Raw genomic sequence first — 14,465 nt, forward strand, 5'->3', positions numbered from 1 at the left:
ATTTTATACGTTACAAAGACATTTCAATATCTTGATAAAAACAAAAATCACTGATCTAATGGGAATGACCATTCTCTTGTTACCTATTCAATCACACTTGTTAGCACACTCAGGAAGGCAGAGAAAAAAGGCATTTAATATGCACCTACTGCATACCATGAAGTGTGCCTGCTACTTTACATAGGTTCTCATTTAAATCACACAATCCTACAGAACGGAGTATCATTCTTTTACAGATCAGGCCACATGCTTTAAGAGGTTAGAAAAAACTTGTTTGAGGTCACAAATTAATATTGGGAAAGACAGAACTCGAACCCGCTCTGTACATCTGTAAAGCCCACACTTTTCCATACTTCTCTATTACAATTTATCTGTTTGAAAGTCTTCTCTCCTGAAAAGGTGAGTTTCCAGACCCAAGAGCCCTGCCCTTCATTTCTTTAACCAGCTATCCAATAGAATGTCTAACACATGGGGGAACTCAATGAAAGAAACAAGTGACCGGAGCAGATGTTAGGCTTTGTTAATTCACTTTGTAGGTGCTTAACGCATAGATTTTCAGAAATACGAACAGGTAAACCTTCAGGCCTGACAAGCCCTACTGTTTCTACAAGAAGGGATGGATGAAGTTAAGCTAGTAATCTCTCTTCAAAATATATTACAAGATAAAAATAAAATAAAAGAAAGTCAGTGGGAGACAAAGGAAAATCAGGACCAAAAACAAATGTCATCTTTATACTGATTTAATTTGATTCAAGCACAGACTACTTCCACTTCCCAGTACAACCTGCCCATATTGCTCTCGGGAATTCTAACTCTCGGATTACCAGTGACCACAATGCTAAAAAACTCAATAAGCCTTTTTTTTTCAAGGCAAAAATCAATTCTAAAATTTGAAAATCTGCTATCAGTGCCGAATATCATGATACAAAAGGGAAAAATAAAAGCTAAAATTAGTTATATCTCATCCACCCAAAATCAGGCTTCCCCTCACGTCTTTCTGCTCAGCGCCTACAAGTAGGTCTCTTCACACCATGTTAATACCAACACTACATACCCTTAAGGAAGGTGGTGTAGCAAATTTCACACAAAATAATTTTTAAATAGACAAAACTGACAATGGAGATAAAACAAGAATCACACACTTTAGCTCAGTGCAACAATACCCTAGACTTCTCTTTATAAGGCAATACAGTATAACGAAATTTTAAAAGGCAAAAATAAAAGTAATCCTTAACCTAAAACGGACAAAATGTACAAACTCCAAGTAGAACAGGCATCAGGTAAGTCCTTTCCAACCTTGCCTTCCTTTCACCTTTCACTAGACAACGCAGTCTAGTGACTTCCTGGGGTAAGAAATCAAAGTGACCAATTCCATGGCACTATGGGAAGTGAGACTCGTCTCAACAGAGTTTTGTGTTTTAAAACAAGAAAGCCCAAAGCTTTGAAATAAATTAATAGGTGATGGAATTTCAGGTATTAATGAAATTACCATTACTCGACTGCAGGCAGCCGTGTCCTTGCAAAAAGACCATGTGATGCCGCCTGTGAACGCACAGGGATAGGCATCTTAAGGCAGGACTGTAGCGCTGGAGCTAAAGGGCTTTAGCGGGGGTGCGCCTGAGTGTATGCAGAGGGCGGGTCCTGGCAGGACGAATTCACCGCCACTGCCAGAACGAACTATTCAGATTCACGTGGAGCAAGGGGCTCATGCAGAAGCAGTTCCCGGACCCGACACTCTGGGTAGACCACTAAACCCGGCCCCTAAAAGCAGAGGTGACCTTGCCCTCATCGAGAGCGCACACAAGACGCCACTGTAAAAGGTGGGTTCGCTGCTCGCCTCCTCCCAGGCCCAAACAATCTCGCCCTGATTGTTGCTGGCCACGCGGAGCAGGGGTCGGCTTAGCTCGGGGACTGAGGGGAGCTCCTCCTGCGCCGCTCACCCGGCGCTCGCCGAACAGGTCCAAGCGGCTGCCCTGGGGCTTGACATTGAAGGCGGCGCCCACGGGAGACCAGCTGGTGCTGACCCTTCGGGCCCGGATCCCGGCTTCGAGGCTTCCCCGGCCCGCCCGGCGGGGCGGCAGAGCTGCTGCTCTGGCTCCCAAGCCGCCCAGCCTTCCGACGCACAGCATTCTATCACCGGAGCAGTCCCTTCCTCCAACGCAGACCCCTGCCGGGCTGCTTTCGCTGGGAGCGCGCGCTCCGCGTTTCCAAGGCAGCAGCCCACGCCGCCCCACGTGACGGCCCCGCTTCCGGGTCTGGGCGCGGCCTCAGGACGTGGGCACGTTGTCGTCCAGAGAGCAAGAGCGTCGCTCCCCCTCGCCTTCTCGGCCGCCCTCCCGGTTTACCGCCCCCTGTGTCCAGAGTAAGGAAAGGCTAGGGTTGCGCTTTCCTCCCAAGTTGACTAGGGGTGGGCGCGAGTAAAATCATGACATATTCGAATTCCAGTGGACATTAGATATTCTTTGAGAGACGGCAGGTACTTGAGTAAACAAGAAATGCCCACCATAGGCCTGAAGGAGAAGTTTCCCTTTTAACCTACTCTCTTGGTAAATTTATCCTGCACTTCTCTGTTTGGTGTCTCTGTCCGGTAACTTTTTACTCTTGCATAGCTCAGTTAAAAATTTTAGATGGGAAATAGTGAAAGAAGTCTAATGGGATTTTCCCTCCAGGGTTTCAGAATTGTCTGGGACCCGTGAACCCTTTTTTCCTTCCCCCTTCTCTCTTTTGGAATGGATTGTCTACCCTATGCCTGTCTCCCCCTCCAACCCCCGGTCTTTTAGAAGTGGATTAACTTGTCTCGCTTCACAGGATCACAGATGGAGAGACATTTTGCCACACGATGAATCACACTGTAAGTCTCCTCTGTAGCTTATTTAAATGATGTAGATGGTGAGAGGAGTTGATGCGGAAAGTGTTAAGACTTTTGGAAATATTGACATGGTGCGAAAATGTATTTTGCACATGAGAAGGAAATCAATTTTGGGAACCAGAGGGCAGATTGGGTTGAACTGTGTCTCCCAAAATAGATGCTGAAGTCCTAACCCTCGGTGCCTGTACATGTGACCTTACTTAAAATATGGAGTTTGCAATTATGATTAAGATGGGTCATACTAGATTAGGGAAGCTGTTCTTGTAAGAAGAGGAAAATTTGGCTGATACAGGAGAAGGACAGCCACCTGAAGATGGAGGCAGGGACTGGAGTGATGCTGCCACCAGCTGCCAGAAGCTGGAAGCAGCAAGGCTGCATCCTCCTGTATCCCCTTTGGAGGGAGAATGGCCCTGCTGCTACGGTGATCTCAAACTTCCAGCCTACAGAACTGTGAGAAAGTCCATTTCTGTTGTTTAAAGACTCCCAGTTTGTGTACTTCATTAGGGCGATCCTAGAAAACAAGTAGAGATTCATGTCTGGCAAATAATGATCAAACAATGATTTGTTGGATAGAATGGTGATTAAAACCTAGGTTAGAGAATGAGCAAAGTGGGACGGAAAGCACCAGGACAAATAGCTAATGCATGCAGGGCTTAATACCTAGGTGATGGGTTGACAGATGCAGCAAACCACCACAGCACATTTTTATGTAACAAACCTGCACGTTCGGCATATGTATTCCAGAACTTAAAAATACATTTTTTAAAAAAAGACAAAATGAGCAGTGTCTACAGCTTTCTGGAGTGTGACAGCATCACCAGCTTAAAGCTGTTACTAGTACTAAATGGAATAAACGTTTCCGTTTACCTTCCTCTTAATGTCCTCAGAAACACAGTTGAGGGATACATCTTCACATGACTCCTCAGAGCACTAAAATGATATCAAAACACTCTTCCCACAAGAGACGCACAGACAAAGGATTCTTCAGATAATAGGAATAAGAAATGTGAAATAAATTAGAATAAACCATGCAGCTATTTTAAGTATTTACTCCTGGAAAAATAGTAAGTTACATAGAATCAGTTTTGGGAATAACTTTTCCGTTTTCACCTTTTTATGATTATTGTAATAATTGGAGGAATTAATAAAGTAAAACCATCTGAATAAGTTCATCCCAAGCTGATTCTGATGGATGGTGTGGCGGATTTATAAACTCTCCTCTGTCACGGGCTGCTGAACAGAAGGAACCCTGTGAAAGTTGTGTCATCGTCCTCATCAGCAAACAAGCCATTGAACCTGTCTCCTCCTGTCACCTGCAGCCACATCTCATCCCCGAGCTTCAGCTGCAGGACAATGCTGCCAGAGGCCTGGTCCTCAGAGCTCACGTAAGCATCTTTGGTGTGCAGTATTTTTACTCCATTTTTGACCAAAGACACCTGAACATTCCTGGAGAAAACAGTGATGTGGTAGGTGAAGTAATAGACCCCAGCAATGTGGCACGTGAATTTCCCCGCTGCTGTATCATAATGGTTGAATTCGTTATACAGGATCTTATCAAATTTAATGGGCACATCTGAAGAAGGAAACTTGCTCAGCACCGTGAGCCCCACAGTGAAAGCACTTTTTGGCAAGACTAGAGTCTCACCGATTTTCCCTTTCTCTCCTCGATCTCCTTTCCAGCCTCTTATTCCCCGGACTCCTGGCTCACCCTGGGGCCCCATGGGTCCAGCTTCTCCCTTGGGACCAGGCTTTCCAATAGGGCCCATGGGGCCCGGTAAACCAGTTGGGCCCAAAGGCCCAATGTTGCCCCTCGGCCCCTCAGGACCAGTGGGACCCATGTCACCCTTATTCCCCTTCTGCCCCTGAGGCCCAGTCTCTCCTCGGAGGCCTTTCTCTCCCATGGGCCCTGCAAGCCCCTTGGGGCCATGTTTTCCTGGGGATCCTCTTGAGCCTTGATCACCTTTGATGCCTTTTGCTTCAACTTTTCCATCTGCTCCTAAATAGAGAAAGAGCAAATAAAGAGATAGCTTGTGAAAGATTCCCTTGTGAACAACTTTGGTTTTTCTATAATTGAGCTCACAAATGAAACAAAGTAGTGCACAGGTTCAGTATATGCCCAGAGTTTAAAATTCAATTACTCCATCTGGGTGCGGTGGCTCACACCTGTAATCCTAGCACCTTGGGAGACCGTGGCAGGAGGACTGCCTGAGGCCAAGAGTTCAAGACCATCCCGGCCAACATAGCAATTCCCTGACTCTAAAAAAATAAAAATAATAAAAAAAAAGAAAATAAAATTCAATTACTCCAGCCCAGCTCAGTGGCTTATGCCTGTAATCCTAGCACTTTGGGAGGCCAAGAGAGGCAGACTACTTGAGTCCAGGAATTCAAGATCAGGCTAGGCAACATGGCAAAACCTCATCTCTGCAAAAAGTACACAAATTAGCCAGGTGCGGTGGCACACAATTGTAGTCCCAGATACTCAGGAGGCTGAGGTGGGAGGATGGCTTGAGCCCAGGAGGCTGAGGCTGCAGTGATCCGTGATCAAACCACTGCACTCCAGCCTGGGCAACAGAGTGAGACCCTGTCTCAAAAAAATAAATAAAAGTCAATTACTCCAGTTACACACGTGTGTGCACATGGACACACACACACATCCCAACACACCTTTTGACTACTGTCTACTAAATTAGTGTCAGGGCTCACATTAGAAATTACAACCCTACCATCTAAGTCTACCATGCTGGCTATTAAATAATGTCAATCCATGACAAAAAGCACTCTGCAGAGCAGAGACAGGCAGATTAACTGACACTCAACCCTAGTCGTGACATCCTCTAAAAACCTCCTCCCTGGAGTGAACATAAAATAAAGCCTGCATCGAGGCATTGCCCTCTCCTGCCCAACCCCAGCCCCAGCGCATCTATCCCACCGGCAATTCATCATCTACAGAAACCTTGCTGCTTCCTTGCACCTCCACCCATACCAAAGAGCCGTGGTTCCAAGTGTGGACTCTGAGGCTAAATGCCAGGTTTCCATTCTGTCCCCATATGCACACAGGACGTCAGACGAGCTAGTGAGCCTCGTGCCTCTGTTCCCTTACCTACGGAACTGGGGTGATAAAACTACCTAGTGTCCGGGGATGTTGCATTTGGTGAGTCAGTACATGAAAAGCACAAAGTGAAGATTACACAAGTTTGCCACTACGACTACATCCCGATACATCAGGGACCAGTTCTAGTGCCACCTCCTCCATGCAGTGCTGCCAGATGCACCAAGTCAAAAACTCAGTCTCACTCCTCAGTGCTCATCCACTGCAAGGTTCAAAGTTCAGCAAACTACAGCCACAGGCCAAATTCAGCCTCCCTCCCGCAAGCAAAACAAACATGGTTGACATTTTTTTTGTTTTTCTGGGTTTTGTTTGTGACAGGGTCACCCGCTCTGTTACCCAGGCTGGAGTGCAGTGATGAGATCATGGCTCATGGCAGCCTCAACCTCCCAGGCTCAAGTGATCCTCCCATCTCAGCCTCCTGAGTAGCTGGGACTATAGGCATGTGCCACCATGCCTGGCTAGTTTTTTTATCTGTATAGACAAAGTCTTACTATGTTGCCCAGGGTGGTCTGGAACTCCTAGGTTCAAGCGATTCTCTTACCTGGGCCTCCCAAAGTGTTGGGATTACAGTTGTGAGCCATGGTGCTCAGCCATGGTTTGCATGTTTAAATTGTCACAAATAATATTCCACAATACATGGAAATCATGGGAAATTCCCATTTCAGTCTTCACACATATGGTGTCACTGGAACAGAGCCATGCTTATTTATGGAGCATCTACAGCTTCTTTTCACTACAAGGGGAAGTTGAGTAGTGGTGAGAGATCTGTATGGCCTGCGGAGTTGAGAATATTTACTACCCAGCCCTCTGCAAAGCCTGCCAATCCCTGCAGAATCCCCCCGTCTGGAGAGTAAGAACTGTGTTGTCTTTATTGTAAGATTATAATCAGCATGGAGGACTTGTCCATGGTAATACTGTTAAATAGTCGACAGCTCAGAATTAGAGCACCATAAATAGGAACTACTAACCTCGTTCTCCCTTCTCTCCACTCGTCCCATCCTTCCCCGGGCTGCCAGGACGTCCTGGTTCTCCTAGGTGGAAAAGCAGAAAACAGGCATGAGTTGAAATTACATTTCTGATTTTTCTGGCCATTGGTCTCCATCAGCCATGTGTGTTGGAGAGTCTGGAAGTGACCCCCGCCCTGCGGGGCACTCTGTCCTCCATACAAGCGCAGGTGGAGAAAGGCAGGCATGAGCGGGCATCTGGGTGCTGAGCTGCGTGGGATAAGCGACCTAAGAAATGAACTGAGTGACTTTCCAAGCACCCATCTCTAGGACGTGCCTAGAGCACACAGCAAGACAGGATGAGGAGGGAGTGTGTGCAATGGAGACTGACTGTCACAATTGATTGTGTTCCTCCCTGCGACAAGGACTTGAGACATGGTCTGAATGTTGGAGGTACAAGGAGGTTTCCTCACTCTGTTTCTCTTCCATTACTCTTGAGGAGAGTGGAACGGAAGATTTACTAGCCTCCTATGAAAACACAGATGACTATGGTTATGGGACACTATCCCAAGATAGAAGAGAGAGTTCTGGAAGGATCCCTCTAGTGCCTTAGACTGGGGGAAATGCCACCAATCAAGCTGGCAGAGAACATCAGGTGAGTGGGGCTCTGCTGACTACACTCAAGTCCTTGTGCTCAGAACAGGCCCCCCTGAGCTCCAGGTCGGCATGCTGTCCGTCAGCAGGTTGAAGATGGCTCTGGCCATGGCAGTAGAGTGCTCACTAGGCCACAGCTCACCCCAGACTCTGGCTTCTCACAAAGCAGCAGAGACTCCCATACTTCAGACCCACTGACATGGCTGTGGGGCGACAGGCGCAGGCTGGGCCGGCTTGCAGGTCCTGAGACAGGACTGACACAGGCAGACTTATTTCTATCACGATGTCTGTTCTTCTGGGACACCAGCGCTCCTGAGTGGGGCCTTGGTCAGTGTGGGGCCTCTGAATGGAGGGGGCTTATCCCTACATTTGCCCCTCCCTGCGCTCCCCTCCCCTCCCCTCCCCTGGCTGTTCCCCTGTGTCTTCCTCTCCTTCCCTCTTTTTGTTTCCCTGCTTGGCTCTCGTTTCTCCCATTCTCTAGAGCGGTGGCCTCTGAGCTTTCATGATCGCACAACCACAACTCACAAAGCATGAACACAGACCCCAATGAGTAGACATTTGTATGTTTCTACATTATGCACAGGTAGTATATGAAGAATATGTTCGGTATAAAACATACACAAAAATACACTTTAAGATGATAAGATAAAAACGAAGTAAATGTTTAGTGTGAGCAATGTCACTGAATATCCTTCTAAGAAAGAATATATATTATATATAATACCTATGAATTACATAGGAAAAATAGATATTACATTTGCTTCTAAGAAGTATGTAAAACTTGAAAGAATGGACATTGTTGAGCAAAGAGGAGAGAAATTCAACAGGGAAGAGGTAGAGAAATTTGGTATTGAATATAGAAGTGTTTGTCTTGGTTCTCTGTATTTTTTATCACCTATTTATCTCCTTTTGTGTGTAATATGTTATAAGAAAAATTTAAAAAATGAAAATCCTAAACATTCAGAAACAAAATACACACAGACACAGACATACACACACACACACACACACACACACACACACACACCCCCCCACTGTGGTCACAGTGTGAGGGCAGAAGACCTGATTTCATTAAGGGTAAGGTTTTGGTATTCATTTGGACTGGGCTGTTTGCTACCGGGGGACTGGAACAGTGTCAATGAGCTGGAGATGTGAGCCAGGAGAAGACACCTCACAGAGCAGATATGCCGGTTAGAAAGAAATAAAGTTGCTTCCTGGTGACCCTTGGCTTCATCCAGCCCATTCAAAAAACTATCAGGCCACCAAATGCCATAAAGTGAGACATGTTAGAAACACAAACTTATCTGTAAAAAGGTCCATAGAAGTTTTTATATTTTCTTTCTAGTGCCACTGAACTGTGCTCTTAACCCAGTGGATCATTCTGCATAAGTCTTAGATATGTGACCCTATGGTCAAGACCAGGGCTCAAGAATGGTACCCCATTCGGAAACCAAGTCTATTGGTTGTTGTTATGGAAACCACTCAGACTTCCCAGCTTTGGCAAATCTCCCTCTCAGAGGATGGATTCTGTCCCCAGATCCCCAGACCCTGGGACAGGGTCCCAACCTAGGTCATAGATTCATAAGCAGCAGCTGTATGTGTCATCTGTCACTCCGCATCTCCTGCTTCATGACATGATGTGGTATTAGCTCTCACCTGCACTGCAGCTGGACGCTTGCTGCCAAATAATTCATGATCAGATCTCTCTATTGGCCTCGTGTTGCCAAAAATCCAACATACCTGTCACCTGAGGTGGGAGGATCCATGACATCGTATACTACTGAAAATGTCCTGCGGTGTCAGAGATGAGAGAACCCAGGCGGGCAGGGGTCATGGCGATCTTGCCCTGTGCTCTCCACCAGCACCTGGCACAGAGTCTGGCATGGAGCAGACCCCGTGAGTGTTGCTGGGCAGATGGGTGGATGGATGACTGGGGTCAGGCCCCAGTGAGTGTTGCTGGGTGGATGGATGGATGGGGTGTGAGTGGGTAGGTGGAAAACCACACAGATGATGAGTGAATGAGATGAAAGTAATGAAGAGAGAAGCTGAAAGGCAGCCGAAGCTGCCAGGTGACTACCTGCATCGCCTTTGTCACCCTTCGCTCCGTCTCGTCCATCTCTTCCAGGCAGACCATTGTGACTGGGGTTCCCAGGGATGCCAGGGTGCCCTTGCCTGCACATGTCTTGTGAGTTTATGTTCCCTGTGCAGATTTCAATGGCAAGCAGAAGCCACCAGATCCTCATGGTCAGATGACAGACTGAACTGAAAGAGGGAAACAGAAACCCAGAGGAGAAACCTTTGTTGCTGGGGCCCTGGACACAGCCTCTGTTCTGTGCAGTGGGAAATGGGTGAGCCGTCCCCTGCCCCAGACCCACACCTGGACAGACTTGGCAGAAGACTCAGGGCAGGGGGGCAAGCTGGTTATAACCAGGATGACATTGTCCTTGGAAGGTAACACTTGTGATTGGAACCACTCTTCAAGGTGAATGGGCAATTAAAAAAAGCCAAGTTTAAGGTCAGGATACTCTTCCATTCATCATTTCACTTTGAAGAAATCACTTTTCTTAACCACAGACCAATGCTTACTTATCTCACAGGACTATTGTAAAAATCAAATTTTATCACAATATGCATAAAGGCACATGATAAATAGTGAAGCAAACATAGCATTACCATCTGATCCAGCAATTCCACTGCTGTGCATCTACACAAAATAATTGAAAGCAAGGACTGGAACAGATGTCCATGTTCACAGTTGCATTATTTTCCATAGCAACCCAAGGGTCCCTCAGTGGATAAACAGATACATGCAATGTGGTAGGTCCATACAATGGAATATTCTTCAGCCTTAGAAAGAAAAGAAATTCTGACACGCGTTACAACATGAATGGACCTCGAGAACATTATGCTAAGTGAAACCAGCTAGTCACAAAGAGACAGACCTGGATAACCTCAGTTATAAGAGGTTCCTAGAGCCGTCAAACTCATATAAAGAAAAAGTAGGATGATGGTTGCCAGGGGTGAAGAGAGAAGGAAATGGGAGTTGTTTGATGGGTACAGAGTTTCTGTTTGGGAAGATTTTAAAAGAGTTCTGGAGGTGGGTGGTGGTGATGGTTGCACAACAAAGAGAACGCACTTAATGCCACTGAACTGTGCCCTTAAGATGGTTACGCTGCTTAGTTTTATGTTATATATTTTTTTACCACATTAAACAATTAAATTAAATTTTTAAAAAAGTAAAGCATTCCAAACAGTCTTACTGTAATGAGAGGTATTCTTTGAGTCAGGGTCTTGTTTTTCTAGGAGGCCACTGTGAAGAAGGGCCACACACATAGAAAACATCACCTAGTTCGGGCAAAGTGCATTTTCAAGTCCTTTCCTGTGTAGACACTGCCCCCACCCCAGGTTATCCACGCAGTTTCCCCTGCAGCAGGAGCTAAGACAACGCTTGGGCAGTGCTCCAAACAGAGGGAGCAGCAAACGCAAGGCCTGGAAGGAAGATGAAACGTGGATGGCTGAGCCTCCTGACTCAGCAATGCTCCCACTCAGGGCTGCGGAGCACCATGTTACTCTCCCACATGGCGCCTGTCATGGCAGGGGCTTGACACTTGTTTACATAATTGTAGGATGAAGAATCTGACTCCCCGCCTGACTGTACTTCCTCATTATTGCCTTCCCAGTACTCAATACTAAACTTGGAACAGCAGATTGAACAAATGCTTGTTGAATGAAAGTAATGTATCATCATGGGAGATGTCTTAGGATATATATATATAATTTTTGGAGACAAGGTCTTGCTCCATCACCAAGGCTGAAGTACAGTCATACAATCACAGCTCACTGTAGTCTCGACCTCCCAGCTCAAGTGATCCTGCTGCCTCAACCTCCCAAGCAGCTGGGACTACAGGCATGTACCACCATACCTGGCTAATTTTTTTTTTTTTTTTTTTTTTTGGGACGTAGTTTCACTCTTGTGACCCAGGCTGGAGTGCGATCTCTGCTCACTGCAAACTCCGCCTCCCAGGTTCAAGCAATTCAGCAAGTAGCTGGGATTACAGGTGCCTCCACCACGTCCGGCTAATTTTTGTATTTTTAGTAGAGACGGGGTTTCACCATGTCGGCCAGGCTGGTCTCAAACTCCTGACCTCAGGTGATCTGCCCGTCTTGGCCTCCCAAAGTGCTGGGATTACAGGCATGACCCATTGCCACTGGCCCTAATTTCTCTTCTCTTCTTTTCTTCTTTTTTCCTTCCTTCCTTCCCTCCCTCCCTCCCTCCCTTCCTTTCGTTTTCTTTCTTGCTTTTTTTTTTTTTTGAGACTGAGTCTAACTCTGTTGCCCAGGCTGGTCTTGAATTCCTGAGCTCCCGCCTCAGTCTCCCAAAGTGCTAGTATTACAGGCTAAAGCCCCTGCACCTGACTTTTAGGATTTAAAAAAATAAAGTAAAACAAAAACGTGGGCCTAGTGCAACTGGTCAGAACCCAGATCCTCTCACAGTGCTGATAGCCACGTAAATCTGCACATCTTTCTGGAAAAGTTAAAGAGCAAAAGACATCTATGTCTTTCACCCTGTATTCCTATCCCTAAAATTCTTCCTAATTTTCCAAAACTGTGTGCCAATTGTGTGCCATTACTTGCAGCATTATCTATAACAGGTGAAAAAGTGCATACTACATACTATGTAACAATAGGGGAAAGGTTTACTATGTGTAATAGTATGTAACTGCTGCAATAATCATGAAGGTCATGTAGAAATATGTGAATGATATATGTTGTGCTGAATTTTGATAGCAGACTAAAATGCCATGCACATTATAAATGTTCTTACGACTGTATGAATATTGACAAAAATTCAAAGTGAATATGTGCAAATAAAGATGGTTGCTTTAGAATGCGGGGCAGTTATGGGAGCTTTTCATTGAAAAAAATGCTTTTTTATAGTGCCTACACAAATATTTCTAGATTTTGAAAACCAGCAAGACTCTCTGTCATCCAAAGACTGTATTACCATCTGGTGGAAATGTCACAGGGTGCAGTCTAATGCAAATGGAGTATTTTTAGAAAAGGAAATGCAGATGTTTCTCTTTGAAGTCACAAATCCGCTCCATTCCAGGAAATTGAGTTGAGTTTTCTTGGAGCCAAATTCCATTAAGAATATACATGAGCCTCCTTTGTTAAACTCAGAAGTGGCCGGAAACAGTCAAATCGAAATTCCATCAACCAAACTTTGTTGAGGGTTCTATAATTTTCATTTTAGCCTTTCAAAATGTGGAGTACAACTATTCCAGGAATAAAATGATCAGAAGATCATAAAGGTGTCAGGTTAGGATAAACTCCAACTTGCTCTCCAGGGAAGAAGAAGCCAGCCTGGAAGCAAATGGTTACTCTTCTGTAATTCTTTCACTAGCTTTGCATACTTGATGTAGGTAGAGTCTATCTAGCTTGTTTATACAGCATGTAGACAACCTTCAGCAAATGATTTTGATTAACTAATATGCGTTCTCCCAAATACGCAGCAAAGTAAGTTGTGGCACTATTTCTGTTCTATTTGTTTGCTTGTTTGTTTATAGAGATACAGTCTCATGATGTTGCCCAGGCCAGACTCGAATTCCTAGGCTTAAGTGGTCCTCCTGCCTCAGCCTCCTGAATAGCTAGGATTAGAGACATGGCCACCACCCAGCTCAGCACTATTTATTCATAAGAAAATTTAGAAAGTTTATACCTCCTGTTTAGCCTCTTCTTTAATGTAGAACATTGAGGGTTTGCACAAGGAATATAGAAGAAATTATATTAATGTTATTTTGAAAAATAAAAAATTACATTTGTGCCTCTCACAAAGCTATGGGTTGGACTCTCAGTTTCATTAGTTCAACTACAGTTACACTCTCGACTTTTAATTTCTGGGTCTGGTCTTTTTCCAGTAGTGCCTTCTGGAAAGAGCTAGGAGCCTCTTCTGTCTCCCATCTTTCCCTGCAATCACCTCCTCTCTCTCTCTTATCTGAATTACTGTCCTCCCCAGTCCCCACTTACTCTGTACACCACACCTAGACTAATGATCACTTAGTAGGCACCAACCTGGGTTAGAGCTTTATGAAGATGGTGACTGCATTTTTCTACTTCCTTATTTTCAGTGCCTTATTTTCAGTCAAGTATTTGTTGAATGAATCAATGCAGGCATGCAAGAAATACTATCCTGGTTCCAACTGTGTGTGGACCATCACTTGGGAAGGTGACTGGGTATCAACTCAGATCCTTGTCAGTGCTTTTGTGGAGTTACTAGTTATCTCCAATACCCCTTCTCACCTTCATCCAGAGTGATAAAAATTTTAGCTGGGCTCCTAGCCCCCCACGATAGACTGCCCTCCCTAGCCCCCCTTGCAGCCTGGATATGACCATGAAACTAAATTACGGGCCATGGGGATGAGCAAAAAAAAAAAAAAAAAAAAAAAAGTGAGGCGTGTAACTGTGTGCAATGACCGGCCTTAAAGGGTAAGGGAGTGCCCTTTCCCGCTTCCTGTGTGGGGGTGTGCATGGCATGGTGAACCATGTGGGACTCCTTGAAGGAGGGCAACAGAGTTTGGGGACAGAAAATCCCTGGCCTCAGATGACTCCACAGGCCAGACCTGTCCTGCCAGCACATCTTTGACATGAGCACATGAAACAGAAATAGACTTCTATCTTGCATAAGCCACTGTTATTTGGGGTCTGTGACACACAGCTGAGCCCACATCCTGACTAATACAAGGCGTGCACTGCCCAAGGTGTGGCTGCTCATCAGAAGTGAGGAGGCTTGCAGACTACTGTAGTCAGCCAGAGTGACAGCTGTTGGGGACTCACTGGGCATACAACCCTCCCAGTAATATATGTAAAAAGGAACAACAGTCACTGCCTT

At 45.6% G+C, this 14,465-nt stretch overlaps 2 protein-coding genes and 1 long non-coding RNA gene across 8 annotated transcripts in view; 1 reads left to right on the top strand and 2 right to left on the bottom strand.

Moving 5' to 3' along the window:
- MIPEP (mitochondrial intermediate peptidase) overlaps window positions 1-2,317 on the bottom strand; it is a 160,382-nt gene extending 158,065 nt beyond the window's left edge. The window contains exon 1 of one of the 4 annotated variants that reach the window (XR_008670784.2): window positions 1,941-2,251. Coding sequence is in view for 2 of the 4 variants with exons in the window: in XM_004054258.4 (XP_004054306.1) it covers window positions 1,941-2,129 (189 nt within the window). In the remaining 2 variants the exon portion in view is untranslated. Of the gene's footprint in view, window positions 1-1,940 lie in introns of all 4 variants that reach the window. The other 3 variants (XR_008670783.2, XM_004054258.4, XM_019039912.3) reach the window with 3 other exon arrangements.
- On the top strand, window positions 1,634-4,431 carry LOC134756963 (uncharacterized). 3 transcript variants are annotated; one of them, XR_010130500.1, is made up of 3 exons: window positions 1,634-1,820; window positions 2,809-2,851; window positions 4,417-4,431. It is a non-coding gene; the product is annotated as an uncharacterized lncRNA (long non-coding RNA). The 3 variants fall into 3 exon arrangements; XR_010130502.1 differs by lacking the exon at window positions 4,417-4,431 and adding an exon at window positions 4,189-4,221; XR_010130501.1 differs by lacking the exons at window positions 1,634-1,820; window positions 4,417-4,431 and adding exons at window positions 2,375-2,546; window positions 4,189-4,226.
- On the bottom strand, window positions 3,904-9,832 carry LOC115930440 (complement C1q and tumor necrosis factor-related protein 9A-like). Its single transcript, XM_063697195.1, has 3 exons — window positions 9,654-9,832; window positions 6,947-7,009; window positions 3,904-4,865 (listed from the first exon to the last, which is right to left on the bottom strand). The coding sequence occupies exons 1-3, from the start codon at window positions 9,817-9,819 to the stop codon at window positions 4,093-4,095; spliced, it is 1,002 nt and encodes a 333-aa protein (XP_063553265.1). The 5' UTR covers window positions 9,820-9,832; the 3' UTR covers window positions 3,904-4,092.
- Between the last annotated feature and the right edge of the window lie 4,633 nt (window positions 9,833-14,465).

Source organism: Gorilla gorilla, chromosome 14, assembly GCF_029281585.2.
Source record: "Gorilla gorilla gorilla isolate KB3781 chromosome 14, NHGRI_mGorGor1-v2.1_pri, whole genome shotgun sequence".
NCBI lineage: Eukaryota > Metazoa > Chordata > Mammalia > Primates > Hominidae > Gorilla > Gorilla gorilla.

Excerpts from the sequence above, each read along its gene's own strand:
- LOC115930440 (XM_063697195.1), bottom strand. The coding sequence starts at position 9,819 with ATGAGGATCTGGTGGCTTCTGCTTGCCATTGAAATCTGCACAGGGAAC. Across the intron at positions 7,010-9,653 it reads GGGTGACAAAGGCGATGCAG|GAGAACCAGGACGTCCTGGC; the intron begins GTAGTCACCTGG and ends TTTTCCACCTAG. Across the intron at positions 4,866-6,946 it reads TGGAGAGAAGGGAGAACGAG|GAGCAGATGGAAAAGTTGAA; the intron begins GTTAGTAGTTCC and ends TTCTCTATTTAG.